The 20,316-nt window shown below is 35.3% G+C and overlaps 1 protein-coding gene across 8 annotated transcripts in view; it reads left to right on the top strand.

Moving 5' to 3' along the window:
- The window catches only part of LOC100373924 (uncharacterized), a 144,356-nt gene that overhangs the window by 110,146 nt on the left and 13,894 nt on the right, over positions 1–20,316 (top strand). For 5 of the 8 annotated variants that reach the window (XM_085495894.1, XM_085495891.1, XM_085495888.1 and 2 more), the window contains exons 3-15: positions 1,518–1,650; positions 2,543–2,663; positions 3,040–3,144; positions 4,739–4,850; positions 5,031–5,243; positions 6,455–6,502; positions 9,480–9,697; positions 11,635–11,731; positions 12,399–12,633; positions 13,709–13,804; positions 15,939–15,965; positions 18,054–18,214; positions 20,015–20,185. In XM_085495894.1, coding sequence (XP_085352020.1) covers positions 1,518–1,650; positions 2,543–2,663; positions 3,040–3,144; positions 4,739–4,850; positions 5,031–5,243; positions 6,455–6,502; positions 9,480–9,697; positions 11,635–11,731; positions 12,399–12,633; positions 13,709–13,804; positions 15,939–15,965; positions 18,054–18,214; positions 20,015–20,185 — 1,737 coding nt within the window. The remainder of the gene's footprint in view (positions 1–1,517; positions 1,651–2,542; positions 2,664–3,039; positions 3,145–4,738; positions 4,851–5,030; positions 5,244–6,454; positions 6,503–9,479; positions 9,698–11,634; positions 11,732–12,398; positions 12,634–13,708; positions 13,805–15,938; positions 15,966–18,053; positions 18,215–20,014; positions 20,186–20,316) is intronic. The other 3 variants (XM_085495895.1, XM_085495890.1, XM_085495892.1) reach the window with 3 other exon arrangements.

The raw sequence follows: 20,316 nt of genomic DNA on the forward strand, positions 1-20,316 counted from the left end.
ATATTCAGGTATACAATTTTCAACCTACTCAAAAAAATGTGTGATATATTTATTAAGCGAAAGGTATTTTAATAGAGAACCTAATTCTGCAACAAAATTGTAGATAGGAGGCATACATGTAGGTGGAAAATCAAGAATCTAAAAAAAAAATAGTATAAAATATTGAAATTTATGTGCATCAAAATATATTCACTCTATACCTGGACAGACTGGGACCAAAAAATGTAGACTGGGCGGCTGTTCTGAACTCTTCCAGAATGCACAGATTATCAGTACACCCTGGATGTTTCATATATCAAAATAAATGAAAAAATATCATAGAAATACATGTATGCGTCATAATATTATCTCATATCATGTACATGTATGTGCCTTGGCATAGAAAATATCCCATATGAATTAAATAAGATCACCATAATACATTATGCTTTTGTGTGTATAGAAAAAAAACACTTTCTCTGAAATCATTGGACATATTGCTGTATTTTTCAGTGTATATGTTAATTACTATTATCTTCTTAGTATAAGTGGCAGACATTTTCAACATAGTACATGTACTAATGAAATTATACTTTTAATAAAGTGGTACTGTGCACAAAGTGCCTCGGCAGCATGGAAACCAACCCGAAAAATCTCTTTTTCTACTCAAGTCACCTTTTGCACTGAGATAAAGTGCATTTACAGCTACAGCTGATGGTGTTCTCGTACAATTAAATTGAGTGCTTCCTCCAAATGAAATTAAAAGTTTCAACTGATGAAAGATGCCTATCCTAATGAATATCAGATAAAAGTAATAGTAGCCAGTTGTTGTGTCTCCTTGTAATGCACCACCAGGATTCATTTGTACAGATGAACTGGACTCTAGAGAAATAGAAACACATTTACTGAACTGATGAGAGATGGACAACCTGTAATAAAATAGTCTGTTCGTAAATGTCTGGTTTATTTTAATGACCTGTCAGCTAATGATACTGCTACTGTTTATATTTTTTATTTCTTGTTTGCCTGGTCTGCAAATTTTCCCATGCTATGTCTGCCATATGATATAGCCATGCTGCAGATTAGTGTGCATTACAATTACATAATTTTAAAATGATATGATTGGTTGGTGGTACTATTGGTTGAATTGTTATGCTGTTTGTTTGGTTGGTTCTTGTTGTCATGAGTACACTGTTGTGTGTTTGATTTTGTTCTTTTTGAGTACATTGTTATGTTGTTTTTTGTTTTGCTGTTTGATTGGTTAATGAGTGAATGTGCTTTTTGACTCCTGTTTGTGAAGCACATAATTGAAGTCTTTGCAGTTTGTCTGTCTTTATGCCTGTGTGTATGTGTGTTCCACTGATACATGTGTATCTCCAGAAATATAGGTTGGTTGCTGGACATAGTTTGATGATGTCACAATATATACCTCACACATGTACCGGTAATACACAACAGACTCTGTATGATAATATTCCATTGAAGAATTTGATGTGACATGTCTGGCTCGCTAAAGTTCATTCTTCTCTTTTCACTAGGTATATGCCACTTATGCAATTGAAGACTATGATCGAAGAAATGATGATGTTGATCCTGTGGCAGCGTCTGCCGAGTACGAACTTGAAAAGCGCGTGGACCGCATGGATGTCTTCCCTGTTGAATTGGAAAAGGGTAAGTGTAGTAACTCTCTTTACATATGATACTTGTAATCATAGGTGAGATGAATACTGACGGCACTTGATGACAATGTAAAAAAACAATGATTTGCTCATACACAGACAGCAACAGTCACTCTCATATAAATGCTGTTGTTGTACCTTGCATGCTTGTAGATTAGTCTGTCTTCATGCATCTACTTAAATGAGTAATATTCTTCAACAAAGTGACGATCTCAAATCATCTCAGAATTTAGCTAGGAAAGCATAATTGTTTTTTATAATTTCAGTCCATTTCACTTGTTGGGTTTCAATTCCATTTACCAAAATTGTGTGTAAAAAGTTACATCGAAATGAACTTGAACAGTGACTTGTTTGTTGTTTATAAGTAAAAAAAACTATGATCACTTATATGAATAGCACACCAGTGTGCCGTGGCCGTGTGCGTACAGTGTATGATACACTGATGGTTTCACAGTTGACTACAGCACTATGAGGAGACGCAGAAATAAAAACTTCTGCAGTTAAATTAATTTTATATTACTAATTTATTTCCATTCATTGTGGCTTTTGAATAGGAAACAAACAAAAGTGTTTAGTTTTTATAATGTAATAATTAATTTGATTATTATACATTGTATTTTCACATGGTACATGTTTAAATTAATTTTGGTTTGCAATTAGAAGCTGGAAATTAAAATCTAAAGTGAAAAAATATATGCAAATTAAACAATTAATTTGTGTAATTGTTTTCCTGCTTTTTCGTTTAGACTCTATATTGAAACCGAAATAGATAGTTAAATACTGTGGTACTATTTCACAGCTAAATCGACAGTAGAGCTGAGTTAACAAAAAAAAAATAACGTTGATTTATTTTGAATTTTGATGAGAACTCTATTTCTTTTCAGGTCAGGAAGGGTTGGGTCTTAGTATTATAGGGATGGGGGTGGGAGCTGATGCTGGGTTGGAGAAACTGGGAATTTTTATCAAGACAATTACTGAAAATGGTGCTGCTTTCAAAGACAATAGGTTAGTCATTTTAATTAAGCATTATTAAAGATATGATCTTTCCAATGTTTTTTTAAGACTCCCTTATTTTCTGTGTGCAAATGTTAATGAACTTAGTTTTCCTACATTTGTGTTACTTTCAAATAAACTGACAGAACTGGACTTTGGATTTTCTTAGAGTCAAATTTGTATAAATTTTACGAGTCACAGAAAATTCTGAAAATTTCATCATGACAAATTTGATCTGTGAGGAAATGCATGTATGTATGTATGTATGTATGTATGTATGTATGTATGTATGTATGTATGAAAAGTATGATTGTTTAACCTGTTCAGTCACAGTCTGTCTATGTTCGACCAGATTCTTCATATTTTCATGGGATTATTAATTTGACAGGATTCAAGTGAATGACCAAATTATTGAAGTGGACGGTAAAAGTCTTGTTGGTGTCACACAAAGTTATGCAGCTCAGGTTCTTAAGAATACAAGTGGCAAAGTGAGGTATGTATTCAGTCTTAATCTTTTCACAACTACACTTTCAAGCCCAAATTTTCCTGTATCTTTTTCTTATATTCTTCAATATTTCTGGAAATGAACCCTAATTTTGGAACCAACAGACAAAATTTAATTCAATTTTCAGTTTGTACTTGAAAAATTTGGCCATTTTTGTCCCAATCTTCTGAAGGAAAGTGCAGACTATAAACGGGACTATTTTGTGAATTTCTGATGAAAAGAGGGAAGTGGTGGTGAAAAGGTTAAACATAAAACCATACCTATTGAAGGAGGAATGTTCTCCTACTCTGTTAGAAGTGCTTGCACTTAAATCCTGTCAAAAAAAAACGTGTACATGACAGGGTTTATTAGTTTGTAAATTCTCCTAATCAAAGATAACTAGGCTAACCTATGTGAATATGCCCTTCCATTAAAACTGCACTTCTAATAAAACAAATAATGTATGGATTTTAATACCATTGTCAATGTAATGGGGTTTCCTAAAAGAGTCTGGTCATAGGCTCTAATATAAGAAATATGTTTGTATCACTATGAGACCTGAATGGGGCTGTCTGACAATATGTTCTTTAATTAAGGTCAATTTAATATTAAAGGCGCATAGTCATGCATGCATTTTATTTATAATGTATTTGTATTATAGGCACATGTTGAACATGTTGAATGATGTGATGAGTGACACAGTAAGACAAAGAATGCACCACATGTTCCAGAGTGAAATATTTGAGTCACAAATTATCTTAATTACATCATTGATCTGATTATATAGTATGAAAATTCAGCAATTTACAGAGATAGTTTTATGGTTTTATGCATTTCTATAGTACCATTAAGTAATAATACGGCATCATTTAGAGATATCGGCATAATGGATATAAATAGGGTTTTATATTATTATTATTATTATTTTATTTCCATTTCTCTAAAGAAATATACCCCACTGACCTGGGGGAACAGGTTACAATGCGAAAGTTACAGGCGTGACTTTAATCGCCTCAATAAAATAAAGTATTATATATATATACACATACACACACATATACAACTCATCTATTGGAGAACTCACACTAACAAATTATATCTAATCTGAAAAGCTGTGTATACAAATCTTGCAATACTTTGGATGATTTCATGGTTATCCTGAGAAAAAATATATGTAAGTTTACGGATAGGCGAAAGGAACTCGAATTGTGGTTCAGTGTGGTTAATTCGATCAAAAAGCGGTTTTCGAATATGGTTATATGCTGGACATACTACCAGAAAATGAGTTTCATCTTCAACAGCATCTATACATATTTGGCAGGTTCTATTTTCCACTGGAGTTCCATAATATCTACCGGTCTCAATGTGTAACTTATGATTAGAGCATCAAAGTTTAGTTAAAGCTTGTCTGTACAGGGGAACATGAACGATATCCAAATAATTCTCGTAAAAAATATTTGTTTTAAATTGGCGAAACGTTCGTAACTTGTTTCTACTGTCTGGGGATCTACGAACATCGTCAAATAAAGCATCTTTCCAACTTTTGAAATAACAATCTCTCTCTTTCTTTTCTTATATGTGATGTTTTTGTTTTTTTTCATAGGTTTTTGATTGGTAGGGAAAAAGTGCAAGATGGCACCAGTGAAGTAGCCAGACTTATCCAGCAATCAATTAAACAAGAACAAGTTGCATACAGAAGAGGAGAGGAACCTGAGGTTAGTTGAGCAACAAAAAAGAAAGTATTTTTCAAACCAGCCAGTGAGGGCAGTATTACTAGATTAATCCAATCTTGCTATATTCTTTCTTTATCAATCTTTGAATAATCAACAACAAAATACAAACAGCTCTTCTATGTAAATGTGTTTGATATGACTGATATTTATTTTTGTATGCAGTCTGTGGTAAAGCTGCATTCCCCTGAAGCGTCTTCCGATGATGAACAGTTCGTCCAAGAAACATTTGAGCTTGACGAGAGTAGCGGCAGTGCCTGTAGCAGTGGTGTACTCTCCCCACAGGAAGACGACATTCACGCTTTAAGGGTGCGCTTAAAAGAAGAACAGTACAAGAACGCAGTTAATGAGGCTGAGATGGCTAAGCTTAAAATTCAGGTAAGATGAATGCTGCTACTACAAATGTTGCAATTTTTGCTGCATGAATATTGTTTCTACAAATGCACAACTGCATGCTTTAAATGCTTTGATTTCACAGATGCCTGTAAATGCACTACACAGACAACACAAGTTTTTTGCCAGAAAAATGTTTTTCTTCTCTCTGTGGTCTTTTTCTCTGTGGTCTCTTTATTTTGTATTTTTTGATTGATGAATGTGTGCTGTATAAAACTGTTAGTCTTTGTCGGCGGCTGTTTTTCGTCGGTCGTTGTTCTGGTGGTGGGCTCTGCTCGTATGCTATTAGTACTGTATACAATGTGTAGTTAGTGTACCACACATGAATAAAGTAAAAACATATCTGTCTGCACAACTTGTATTGTAAATTGTCATAGCTATGCAAGCATTTTTCATGTTATTAAAACAGTATTTGAGTAATATCAATATGAGATATTATTGGCTACGGCTACATCACTGTTCCATCCATGCCAATGATGGTTCGCATTTATAGTTTAGCTTTTCTTCAAATCAAGGGGGGAAAAAACACAAAATTATAAATGATTTTGCTGCCCGTTCAATTTAAATGGATTTCTATGTGACAAAAAGTCAAATTTTATATTACTAATTTATTTCCATTCATTGTGGCTTTTGAATAGGGGACAAAGTGTTTAGTTTTTATAATGTAATAATTAATTTGATTATTATATTTTCACATGGTACATGTATAAATTAATTTTGGTTTGCAATTAGAAGCTGGGAATTAAAATCTAAAGTGGAAAAATATATGCAAATTAAACAATTAATTTGTGTAATTGTTCTCCTGCTTTTTCGTTTAGAACTCTATATTGAAACCAAAATAGATCAATTTTTCAACTTGTGGGATCATGCATATAATGCCTTGTACTATACATATATTCCATGACAAAATAAAAAAAAAATTGGTAGAAAATTATAATGATAAAACACCTGTTTTAAGTGGTCGGCCAAGGGTTATCACGGTAGAACCCAGGTCATGTGAGGTTAGCTATTTCTGGCATTTGCAATTGTTATTTGGACTCCAAGCAAATGGGTTTTCCCATTAAACTGCCGTGAGAAAACTACACGATCATTCCCCAGTTGTAACGAATGAATGAAAAGAATGTGATTAGGTTTTTACTGTGTTTGTCTTTGTATTGTTTTACTTTTCTTTCCTCCACTGCTTTACTAATGTAAAGCTTCTTCATATGCAACAGCGAGAGGAAGAACAATTTACTTCCAAATCAGTGAGTAGTGAATCCTTTGATTTATTGGTGAGGTAGTGAAGTTGTAAGGTATACACTGCAGACTAGTTTTTAGTCGTTAGATTCTAGTAGATTGCACATGTTTCAGTGCCTTTGCACAGACCTATGTAGTCAGATCTAGTCATCTAAGCTGCATTGTTATTGGTCATCTACATCAAAATGACATCCAATGTTATGTAAGCTGTCTTACTATTGGTCAAAATTAAATTCACAATCATTGATGATTTTAAAGCTGCCATGTTATTGGTCAGAGGTACAGTTATTTCCTAAACTGCGAAATTTAATGTTGATTTTATGTAGAGTTTACTATATGGTCCCATCTCATTGAGATTCTGGAGCAGAGATACTGTTAGGAATGAACAATTTCCCTCTTATAAATGACGTCACACTGTGACATCTTATGTTTACGTTTTTACCAACCAGCATGTGAATATATAATAACAATTGCCGCTCACCGATCATCTTGCACTGTGGTGACAATGTTGATTTATTAACAGTAACATGTACAGTATATTTGATAGCAACAGCAGCACACAACACCATTATTTATTTTCGGCTGTGAACAGTCGCTCACTATGCACATGCACGCACACAAAACACAAACAAGTACCACAGCCTATCTAGCGCCCTCTAATAGCCCTCTAGAGTTGATTCACTTCTGTGACATTAATCGGTGAATCCTGTGTTATTGAAAGTAATAACCATGTTTAGTTGTGTAGTTCGTCATTTAGATTGCAAATTATTCAAACACATTGTTACTGACAGATGACTGCAGATGAAAACACTATCAGTGGTGTGACTTCATTTTGACCCATTTACAATGTCTGTCATAGAAGTGCTTCACTAATAGATTGTGGGAGTTATTAGAAAGGTGCATTACATTTCTCCAAATCAAGTTTCACAGCCTGCATACTGATATTGCACACTAAGTGTGTACAATATACACTATACTGAAAGATCCCAAGGCTATGAACCCCTAATTCATTCAATAAAATAGAACAGGTAAATTAAAATTTTAAAACTTTAAAAACAAATGCAAAATGTATTGAAGCCACCTGAGGGCAGTGTTTTCTCTTCCGTCTAGAATTTTGATAATATGCAACTTCTGTATAGTGTTTGGTAAGAATGAAGCAACAATTATTGTAAACTGATGTGTTATTATACTCACTTAGAGATCTAATAATGCAAATGTACATACATTGCATCAAGTTATAATTTACATAATACATTTAATTCATGCATCAAGGTGTTTTCTTTTTACAAAAGACATGACTGTACTTGTTTTGTTTGTCCATTTTAATTGACTTCAGTTCATTTTAAAAAACACATCCCTCAACCCACTCAAACACCGCAGTCTCCGAACAGAAATGATTTATGCTTTGAATTTCACTCGTGTAATGATATGATATTGAGAATGTTATTACTTTTCCAAATTATTTCTACAAATACTCAGCAATACTCACTGTGACCCTGCATGATATTTGACTCTAATTACCTCACATGATTCAAACTGGTGAAACTGTACTGATTGGAATGGATGCAATTGTACTCAAAGTATATATACATGTATACAGTGAACTTCGACCCCCAAAATATTGACTCTACGTGACCCTTGACACCGAATATATTGACCTTATGTGACCTTTGACACCCAGTATATTGACCCTGTGTGGCCTTTGACACCAATATATTGGCCCTGTGTGACCTTTGACACCCAATACATGTATAATGTAATCTTCAACGACATTTGTGTTTACTCAACTGTGACTGGATGCTGGCAGATGACATCGCAATTAACTTCAGTGCCAACTGTATGTTTTGATCCTTTGGTGAACTCACATTAATACTATTTGATCTGACAGTGAACTTTCAGTGAACCATCGTACAACCTGTTGACATGTTAACCTATGAAGTTTCATACCAATTGTTGATATTTGACCTGACAGTGAACAACCACACAACCTGTTGACATGTTAAACCTATGAACTTTCATACCAACTGTTGATATGTGACCTGACAGTGAACTACCACACACCCTGTTGACATGTTAACCTATGAACTTTCATACTAACTGTTGATATGTGACTTGACGGTGAACAACCACACAACCTGTTGACATGTTAACCTATGAACTTTCATACTAACTGTTGATATGTGACTTGACGGTGAACAACCACACACCCTGTTGACATGTTAACCTATGAACTTTTATACTAACTGTTGATATGTGACCTGACAGTGAACAACCACACAACCTGTTGACATGTTAACCTATGAACTTTCATACTAACTGTTGATATGTGACTTGACGGTGAACAACCACACAACCTGTTGACATGTTAACCTATGAACTTTTGTACTAACTGTTGATATGTGACCTGACGGTGAACAACCACACAACCTGTTGACATGTTAACCTATGAACTTTCATACTAACTGTTGATATGTGACCTGACAGTGAACAACCACACAACCTGTTGACATGTTAACCTATGAACTTTCATACTAACTGTTGATATGTGACCTGACGGTGAACAACCACACGACCTGTTGACATGTTAACCTATGAACTTTCATACTAACTGTTGATATGTGACCTGACAGTGAACCACCACACAACCTGTTGACATGTTAACCTATGAACTTTCATACTAACTGTTGATATGTGACTTGACGGTGAACAACCACACAACCTGTTGACATGTTAACCTATGAAGTTTCATACCAATTGTTGATATTTGACCTGACACTAAACCACCACACAATCTGTTGACACGTTAACCTATGAACTTTCATACTAACTGTTGATATTTGACCTGACACTAAACCACCACACAATCTGTTGACACGTTAACTTATGAACTTTCATACTAACTGTTGATATTCGACCTGACACTCAACATTCATACATGTTGACCCCGCTATGAACTTTGACACTAATTTATCATATTTCTTCCAGGTATTACAATCACAAGGCTGGGAAGCTGAGGAGAAACGACTACAATCCAAAATGGATCAAAGCAATAAAAAAATTGAAACTTTGGAAGCTATTATAGCTCAAAATAAAGCCGAAATTGACATGATGAAAGACCAATTAGAGGACAGCCAAGGTCAATATATTACGTTAGAAAAGAAATATTATAAAGCAAAGAAACTAATAAAAGAATTTCAACACAGGTTAGTTTGGGTTTCTGGCATCTCTCAATCTTTTACCCAACCACACATGATTACTGCAGATAACCATGGTAACAAACAACTGCTGAATTGTAGTGTAAAACCTATAGTATTGTGCTGTGATTGTTGCTAACACGTTCTCCTTTCACATCATTTTCTCAACACTCACACACATGTTTATACAAGATTTAGCGTAGTTGTGCCATGGGAGGCACCAACACTGACATCCTGGCAGACTAGCGTCTCACTATCCAGGTACAACAAATAGATTTTCACTGTAAGACTATCAAACAGTTTTTATTCCTGCCAAAGCATATTTTCCTGTTTTCACTTTCTGAACTCTGACTTCTCAATATCAAATTATATGTAAAAAGTATCATTAAAATGCTGAGTAGCAAAGTTGGAATCCATGCGCTGCATCTTGATGCCTTCATAAACACGATTGACAGTTTACATTTGTTTGTATGGAAGTCTGACGCATACACAGGTGACGACTCCCCGCTTTAAAATTGTTGCTTCTGGGTCAGAATAAATGTGTGTGTGTATTTGTTTTGGCTGATGGCACATACATGTATCAGAAACTAATATTCTTAATTTGTTATCTTTTTTTTTTTTTCATGTAAATTATGATATAAATTAAAGTTTTCAAAGAAAACCACCAAAATAATCTATAAAATATTTGTAGAAATTCTAACTTTGTCAGGAACTCTTGTTTGATGGTGGTGAAATTTTTAACTTGGTGCTCTGTATAGGTGTTATCATGACCCCAAAGGTCACACATCCTGGTACCATCTTATTCACTGTAAGAATTAAACCGCTCCCCTCCAAGTACAAACAGTCGTCATTTAAGTTCAAGTCAATCAGGCACAATCAAGTTGCTTTGCATTGACTCAAAATTGATGTATAATATTGGGAATCGTTGCTGTTGCTGTCCCCAGAAAGTATGAATGTGTGATCCTTCGGGGGAGGGGAGGGGTCAAGCTTATTTGACTGCTCTGAACAGCTCTAGTAATATGCATGTCCTATTTCTATTTTGACGGTGATCTAGAGAAAATAAGATGTCTTCAACGTGTTTTACTGTTCTTGATAGGTCAATGTTTGGTTTTTACACCTGGCATACAAGTAATTGTCATCCAATCACAAACATACATTGTACACCTGGTACATGTATACAAGTAGTCGTCATCCTATCACACACATACACAACATGTACATTGTACACCTGGTATAAAAGTAATTGTCAACCAATCACACGCATACATGTATATTGTACACCTGGTGTACAAGTAATTGTCAACCAATCACACACATTCATGAACATTGTACACCTGGTATACAAGTAATTATCAACCAATCACACACATACATTGTTCACAAGTACATGTAATTGTCACCCGATTTTATTTCCAAGTTTATACAAAAGCAAATTATAATGGATACATATTCTCATGACATTTTATGATAGTCCTTGACATTTTTGGGCACAATGTGATAATTTTTGTTCAAAAATGAAGGGAGAAAATGATGTTTCCTTTGGTATTTGGGCATTTACATGGAGCATGGACATTGAACAATTGCAATGGTATATACATATACTAATGTCTACAGTTGTCAACTTGTGTATGTGATAAGGACCTTTCCTCTTCTACATGTATCTCATGTTTTACAAAATCCTATTTTACTGTGACATATATGGTATGAACTTTGACACTATTGAGGTGAGGTATGGGTTCAAAGGTTATATAAGGATAAGTTAAAGTAGGTGGAAACAAATAAGAGGCTGCAGGCTGAGCATAGTTAAGGCCATAATGGAAAAGGTCAAAGGTGAATGCTAGGTTAAAGTTCAGAATTTGCATTAGGTCAAAGGTTGGGGGTTACCGGTAAATGACAGATTTATAATTAATACATAATTTCAATGCAATAATAATTTCTGTTAACAGAGAACAAGAATTCATAAAAAGAGAAGATTATTTTATACAGCAACATTCACAAAATGAAGAAGAATTTAAGAAAAATAAAGAATTACTGGAGGCGAGAGTAAGTGCTAATTTGCATATTGAGGCTGTTCTTGAAACATTCCCTACCATTCTTTATAAAGCTGCAACTGAATGTCAGTCTTATTGCTGCTGCTAGCTGAGGTTATTTCACTGCTGGTGTTTGTGTAAACAAAATCTTACTGTCTTGCTTTAAAGCTAAAAAATTAAAATACCTCACAGCAAAACAAAATGTTTAGAGAGATACCTCACAGCAAAACAAAATGTTTAGAGAGATACCTCACTGCAAAACAAAATGTTTAGAGAGATACCTCACAGCAAAACAAAATGTTTAGAGAGATACATGTACCTCACAGCAAAACAAAATGTTTAGAGAGATACCTCACAGCAAAACAAAATGTTTAGAGAGATACCTCACAGCAAAACAAAATGTTTAGAGAGATACCTCACTGCAAAACAAAATGTTTAGAGAGATACCTCACAGCAAAACAAAATGTTTAGAGAGATACCTCACTGCAAAACAAAATGTTCAGAGAGATACACTGTACCTCACTGCAAAGGTAAAAAATGACGAAAGGTCACTACTATGACTCCCTGCCTAATGGCCTAACTGGATTGCATTTCTCGTATTTTCATACAATTTGTTGCTCACAAAGCATGCGCAGTAGTTAAGTGGCATTGACCTTGTACACCTTTCTATTCACTGATAGATTACAGAACTTGAAAAAGCTTTAGGTAAGCAGAGAGGAGAAGACACCATTGATGGACCTCTTCGACAAGAGATACAAGTCGTGGAGAAAAGAATAGAGAAGAGAGAAATGGTTGAGGAGGAGGTTCCGCATGGAGAGATGGTTACGATGATCAAAGTGGTCAAGAAGGATGAAGTGTCACACGAATCACTTCCACCACCGTCAAAAGAAGAAACACAAGTTAACGGACAATTTAGTAAGTTTTGATACACACTGTTACTTTGTGATTGTACAGTGGGTATAAAGTTATTACTTGTCCAATTTCTTCTTTTATAAACACACACACTGTTTTGAAGCCATATGTCACTTTATAGTTTTAGAATGCATGCTTAATACAGGGTCCATAGCGTTGGGAAAATCATTTGAAAGTCTTTGGATTTTTTGAGGTCTGAAAAAGTCTTTGAGTTGTCTTTAAATTACAGGAAAAATAAAAAAATATTGAAAAGTCTTGAAATGTCTTCATAGTTATTAATTCATTTTAGAAAGGCCAGTTTTCTCTAGGGAACTACCATATCCTCAGAACTTTGATGAGCTTTGGTGATGATGTTGGCGTGAATTAAGGGTCAAAATGTCTTGGAGGGGGGAATGCAAAAAAGTTTGGGAAAAGCTCTGGAAAAGTCTTGGAAATCATTTGGCTCTTGGTACTATGGACCCTGTAATAAGTAAAAGTTCATTGGAAATATGTATATATTGCCATCAATAAGAATTACTTCAGTACCTCAGTAATTTGCAAACCAAATCTTTGTAAATCCCTGCATTATATTCAGTTTTAATTGGATATAATTGAATATGGCTGAGCATGTCAATATATCACAATTAAACATTAAACTGAAGTATTGCCAGTATTTGGTCATGCTGAAAACTACAGCTATTTAAACATTGACTGATATCCTATGATTGACATAGATTCTTACATCACAATTTGTCACGGAAAGAGTTCCTTTTGTACCCCCTATCCCTAACTTTAACCCTACCCCTACCCTCCAGCACTCTCCAGTTAATTGTACATGCCCCTCCTAAGGACATCTATAGTTATCTAGAGAGGGCATATACAAATGAATTGGGTAATAGGGAGTGTTAAAATGAGGGTTGGGGTGAGGGATGGGGGTACAAAAGAAACGCTTTTCTTTGTCACATTCTCATCAGCATCTTGACATAAATAGATTATACTCTTCTCAGTGAGCTCCATGTGACAAAAGGGCATCTGGATTAAATACACTATGTGGGGTTGCTGTGATCGTTGACCAACTTTAATGACTTATAATTTACAGTTCCAGTTCCAGTTAAGGAAACAGAAAGAAAACCGTCTTTTGAAGATATTTTAGAAGCAGAAGATATGCAGGAGACAATTTTAGACGATTCTAGTGGTAAGATACTGACAAACATGCTCATTTTGGATATTTCTGACCCAAGTAATGAAAACACACGAACGGATTGGACACATGAGAAATTAATGTTTGTTATGATTACCTCAGTTTAATAAAATGACTGTACAGTGATGAATTAAGTGTGGAAAGGTTAAAATCATACAATGTGTGGTTTGAGACTAATGTTTCTTTTTTGTGAGATTGGCCAATTTACCTAATAGCAACAAGTATATTACAACACCGCTATCAAATGATATAAATGTGACACTTTTGCTTTTCGTAATTAAAACTAGTTGTAATACACTAAATGCAGTTGAGAGAAATATTTTGAAATATTTTGACTGTGGATTGAACTGGACTGGACTGACTAGATTGAACCGGACTTGACAATCGATTGGACTGAATGACAGACTAGATTGGATTAGACTGAACTGCAACCTGACTATATTGGATTGAACAGGATTGAACTGTGGGTTTGACTAGATTGGGCTAGACTGGACTGGACTGTGGGTTTGACTAGATTGGGCTTGGCTGGACTGGACTGTGGGTTTGACTAGATTAGGCTAGGCTGGACTGGACTGGACTGGACTGTGGGTTTTACTAGATTGGGCTAGACTGGACTGGACTGTGAGTTTGACTTGATTGGGATAGACTGGACTGGACTGTGGGTTTGACTAGATTAGGTTAGGCTGGACTGGACTGTGGGTTTGACTAGATTAGGCTAGACTGGACTGGACTGTGGGTTTGACGAGATTGGGCTAAACTGGACTGGACTGTGGGTTTGACGAGATTGGGCTAAACTGGACTGGACTGGACTGTGGGTTTGACTAGATTGGGCTAGACTGGACTGGACTGTGGGTTTGACGAGATTGGGCTGGGCTGGACTGGACTGGACTGGACTGGACTGGACTGTGGGTTTGACTAGATTGGGCTAGACTGGACTGTGGGTTTGACGAGATTGGGCTAGACTGGACTGGACTGGACTGTGGGTTTGACTAGATTGGGCTAGACTGGACTGGACTGTGGGTTTGATGAGACTGGGCTAGACTGGACTGGACTGTGGGTTGACTAGATTGGGCTAGACTGGACTGTGGGTTTGACGAGATTGGGCTAGACTGGACTGGACTGGACTGTGGGTTTGACTAGATTGGGCTAGACTGAACTGGACTGTGGGTTTGACGAGATTGGGCTGGACTGGACTGTGGGTTGACTAGATTGGGCTAGACTGGACTGGACTGTGGGTTTGACTAAATTGGGCTAGACTGGACTGGACTGTGGGTTGACTAGATTGGGCTAGACTGGACTGGACTGTGGGTTTGACTAGATTGGGCGTGACTGGACTGGACTGTGGGTTTGACTAGATTGGGCTAGACTGGCCTGGACTGTGGGTTTGACTAGATTGGGCTAGACTGGACTGGACTGTGGGTTTGACTAGATTGGGCTAGACTGGATTGGACTGTGGGTTTGACTAGATTAGGTTAGGCTGGACTGGACTGTGGGTTTGACTAGATTGGGCTCGACTGGACTGGACTGTGGGTTTGACGAGATTGGGCTAGACTGGACTGGACTGTGGGTTTGACTAGATTGGGCTAGACTGGACTGGACTGGACTGTGGGTTGACTAGATTGGGCTAGACTGGACTGGACTGTGGGTTTGACTAGATTGGGCTAGACTGGACTGGACTGTGGGTTTGACGAGATTGGGCTAGACTCGACTGACTACATCTGACTGGATTTGATTTAAACTTTATTGTAAATAGATACTAATGGTATAGACTGGACTATCCAATACGAACAGAATTAATCAAATAGTCAATAATTAAATATCATTGACAGCTGGCATTTTTGTGATAATTTGTGTTTAATCAAATATGTTAATTGAGTCTAATAGCTTGACAACAAATGTGTATGGTTTGCTTACAATACTCACAATATCCTTCCCTGATTACCTGTGCCTTATTTATATTTTAATGTAATAAACATTTGCATCTGACACATATTATATTAAAATGCACTTTATTTTGATTTTTTGTGCTTTAATTATTTTTTTCTTTCTTCTTTGCTCGTTGCTGCCTTATCTGTGCATCTGTGTGTGTGTTTGTCTCTTCATGTATGTATGTTTGTTTTCCTGCTAGACTTCTCTGAAGACATTATGTATCATGGTAAGAACAGTGGACGGCATATTGACTTGTCTTAGCATGTACACTTGTAGCTGGGTGGTAATATTAATGGACTGGTGCATGGTCGTATTGCTTTCTAATAACTATAACGCTCTATATAACTACTTTGTCTATTCTTTATTTTAATTCATATACATATTATATTACCGGTATCATTTATTTTATAAAATTCTATCTGTGTTCAGGCGCTGTTTGGGTAGTTCTTGGATATTTTGTTTGTTATTTTCGTTAATAATCACTACTTGGTAGGATCCACAGACTATGTTACGTTGCTTATCATGCGTATATACGTAATGTTCGATATTTTGACATTACTTCAGCCATTGATGTCGGTGTTATGGTGGTCATCAAAAATAAAATTAGCATAATTCAATTTTAACTGCCTGGTTGATCTGTTATTGGGGGGATAAGTTCATCACTTAGCATGGCAAATCTATCCTCGTTTCAGCTGACATGTGCTGTGTGTTTTACTGTCCACCCTCCCCAATTATATTCAGTCAAAAATAAGCCGAACAATATTTGTTTATAGTGCATCATTTATATTTCTTCAATTTGAAAATCTGATTTTGAAAATTATATTAATTTTTGTTTTTAAGCTGATAATTTCAAGCTGATATTGCTGTCTGATTTTTGTGTGTAAAGCATGGTTTTACATTTTTTAATCACAATTTTACTTGCAGTTCAAATCAGTTTGACCAATGAGAGTGCTGTTTAACAGTTGCCCTGTACAGTTAATTTCTAACAACTAAATTCCCCCACAACAAAAATGGCAATCTGTTTTTTTTTTTATATAAATATTAATTTATAAACAGATCAAGAAAAAAGCTAATGGCACTTTTTATAAGTATAAATCAAATTTAGGTGAAATTTATTAATAAACTAGCATTTTTCTCTTTCTCCCAATAACACTCGATACATGGAAAGAGGTCAACACTTTAATGTGTGAGTGGTTTTACTGAGATTAGCATTAATGGTGTGATACTACTATATTTGGTATTTACTAGTGTCACACTAAATTGTTGACTTTCGTTTCTCATTACTTCATCCATTACACATGTGCGCACATTGTTTTAAATAATTCAGAATATCAGTATTGGCCTGATAACAATAAATGATTAATCGAATACCATTCATTTATCCAATACATTTGACCTTCCATTCATTATAGTTCACCTTTGACCCAGTTGCCACCCATTATAGGTACATTGACCTTTGCCATCCTTTTAGGTGAATTTGGCCTTAGTTATTCTGTATAACAGGTAACCTTGTTCTTGACCTTTGTCGAAGTTATAAGTAACCTTTGACCTTTGTGTGGCAATATAGGTAACTTTGACCTTTGTTCGGCATTATAAGTAACCCTTTACCTTTGTGCATCATTATGGGTAACGCAAGACCATTGTCACTCGTTATAGGAAACCCTTGACACACACACACACTCTCCCCCTTTAAAGGTTCACAAACCCCACCCACCCCAACCCCCGAAAATGATATGTAACATGACCTTAGCCATCAGTTGTACATCAAACATTTGAACTTTGTCACCATTAAGTGATTTTACAAATACTTTCATAGAAGCTTTTGTGTTTTTCTTAGATTTGTTTTTAGAGGGGAAATCATGCCCGTTTCATCTAAATTATTTTAACTCTGCTGATTTTTTAAGACTCTTAAATAAATCTTGGATTGAATCCTCACTAACATATATATTAAATAATTTAAATAACATGATTTTTATATAATCATAATGGTGTGCTTGAGAAACACCACAGTGAAAATCTATCAAACACCATTGCTTCTGACAAGGTATCATAACAATTGTACTACCACCCACACTCACCCATGTCTATCCTTACCTGTATCATTCATATGAATGTCAACACACATAAACATGATTCAAATGACAAGAATGTTGCCTCCTGTTTATCAAAAAAAAAAAAACATATCTTACTAGATATCCTCTCATTGTTTCATTACCTTTGTCTCCCATGAATCCAACATCTCCATAATCATCATAACAATCTAGCATTATCCTTATTGCCTAGATGTGAATATATCTGTTTTCTCATTTCTCAGCTACGCCTGTTGTGATTGGTGATCCTGACAACCAATCAGAATCACTGAGTCAGAACAGTGATGATGAGTCCTCAACCGGGGAAGGGTCATATGACGTTGCCTCCCATCAGGAAGATCTCCATGAGCAGACACTGGATGATAAACTTGAACAAATCAGTACTGTAAGTCATGCTTTATTATAATTGGGGGAGGGGTGTGTTCATGGTAATACTTTAGCCTGATATAGTCAATGTTAGATACTGTGCCCTCACTGTTGTCAACAAAAGCACAATATCTATCACTTCTATATCAGGCTATGCAGTAATCTGGGATTGGGTTAACCCCATATTCCACTTAAGTATAAAAAGGGATCATTGAAGTTCATTTTCTCATCAGGACTCGCTCTACCAAAATGCTAATGCAATACCTGGCAGTACTTGTGACAATACATTGCCATTGTGGTCAGAATAATTTTCTAACTTACATACCCAAATATCTTTTTTAAATTAATCATTGTCTTTAAAACTGACAATTAATGGAATCTCACAGTCAAATTACGATGGAAAACAAAAAAGTAACGGAAACAACATGAATAATAGTGTCCTAATTGCAGGAATTGATGAGCGTACTGGTTTTGGAAGAAAATAATGTGTCAATTTGAAGACGCAAATTTAAACAAATATAGTGTAGCTTTGACATTGAAAATAAGAATATTGGACCTTGATTTTATACTAAGTTTGCATCAATAAGTAATTAATTAGTGTACGTATAAATTAAAAAACTTCTAATTACAACATAACGTTACATTAAATCTTCTTCCACATCAAGCATGCCTGTCATTGTCTTGTTATGGTATTGGAAATAGAGGGCGCTGTCTCTATGGTTTGAGTTGTACAATTCACACACCATAAAACTATTATAGCTACTAATTTGCATCATTGTAGAGAAGATTTGGTTTTGTAGGAACTGTAGGAAATATTAAAGTAGAGTAAATGAATCTTAAAGTTCTAATTGCAGCGCCCTCTATTGACAAATGAATATTTTCTTTCCTCTCACTTTAAAGTTGTACTGTAAAGGGGTTAATTATTCACTGGGTTTTAATTTAGCTTATTTCGCTGACTGGAAAATGCGCTAAATTAAAACCCAGTGAATATGTAAAATTTAGCATAGAACACATTATCTAAATGACAAAACCGTGAATTTAAAACCCACTGAATATGCCTGAAATGATAAATCAGTGAAATTAAAACCCAGTGAAAATTAGTCATTTTACAGTATTTGGTTAAAACATATGAAGAAATGGTTCTTATTACTAAAAATGTTGTCAAAAGTTGTTGGACTATTTTAATATGTGTTCTTCAATCCAACTTATAAAATATGATTTCTGTTCTTATCTTTTGTGTCCTAAACAAAATTGTGAAAAACTAAATTTTCAGAATTTATAGAATTGGCTTGCCATATATTATGGTGTATTCTGGGTAATCATAATGCATTGTGGGTAATCGCATTGCACTATGGGTAACCACAGAACTGCACCACTCAATATCTTCTTTCGTACTGAATAAAGATTAGTTTTTATCAGGAGATCTAAACCTTATTATTCAGCTTTCATTTGGAAAATGAATACAGGCATAAAACAAAAAACGCTAATTTCTGGTTCTTTTTGTTTTGAGAATGATTGACTTGAGATTCATCAATTTCCATGTTGTAATAATACGTACTTCAGATGTTACAGTGAGTACATCTTTAAAACTTTTAACCACCTCAGTCAATTGATGTCACTTTTCACATTTTTTTTATTTTTTCAAGCATATTGCTCATGACCTGCATGTGTAAACAGTGGGGAATCCTGTCCATATATTAACAATGAAATAATAGAAAACATACATAAAAGTTTGGCTGTAAAAAAATTCTGATGTTCAGTGGGGTTCATAATATCATCATCATCATCATCACCTACATCATGTCTTTATCGTTACTAGGATACTGATTTCAGTATAATTCCGGAAACTGAACGTCTGGATGTCAGTTTAGAGAAATCCAAAGCCCAGCTTATCAGCGTTAGTGCCTTGTCTGACAGGCGTAAACCGACACGTCGGAAATCAGAAGATTCAGTTAGCGGTGATGTGTGGGCGGAAAGTCTGCCCTTGCAGGTAGTTTGTTAATGATCATAAAAAGTAGTGTTTGTAGTTGCTAGCTGATATCAGTTAACTGTAGTTATGCTAGTTGCATTTCGGTTTTGCTTGTGTTGTAGACTAATTATTAATAATATATAGAAGCTATA

This window comes from Saccoglossus kowalevskii, chromosome 22 (assembly GCF_978046115.1).
Source record: "Saccoglossus kowalevskii chromosome 22, keSacKowa6.1, whole genome shotgun sequence".
NCBI classification, from domain to species: Eukaryota; Metazoa; Hemichordata; class Enteropneusta; family Harrimaniidae; genus Saccoglossus; species Saccoglossus kowalevskii.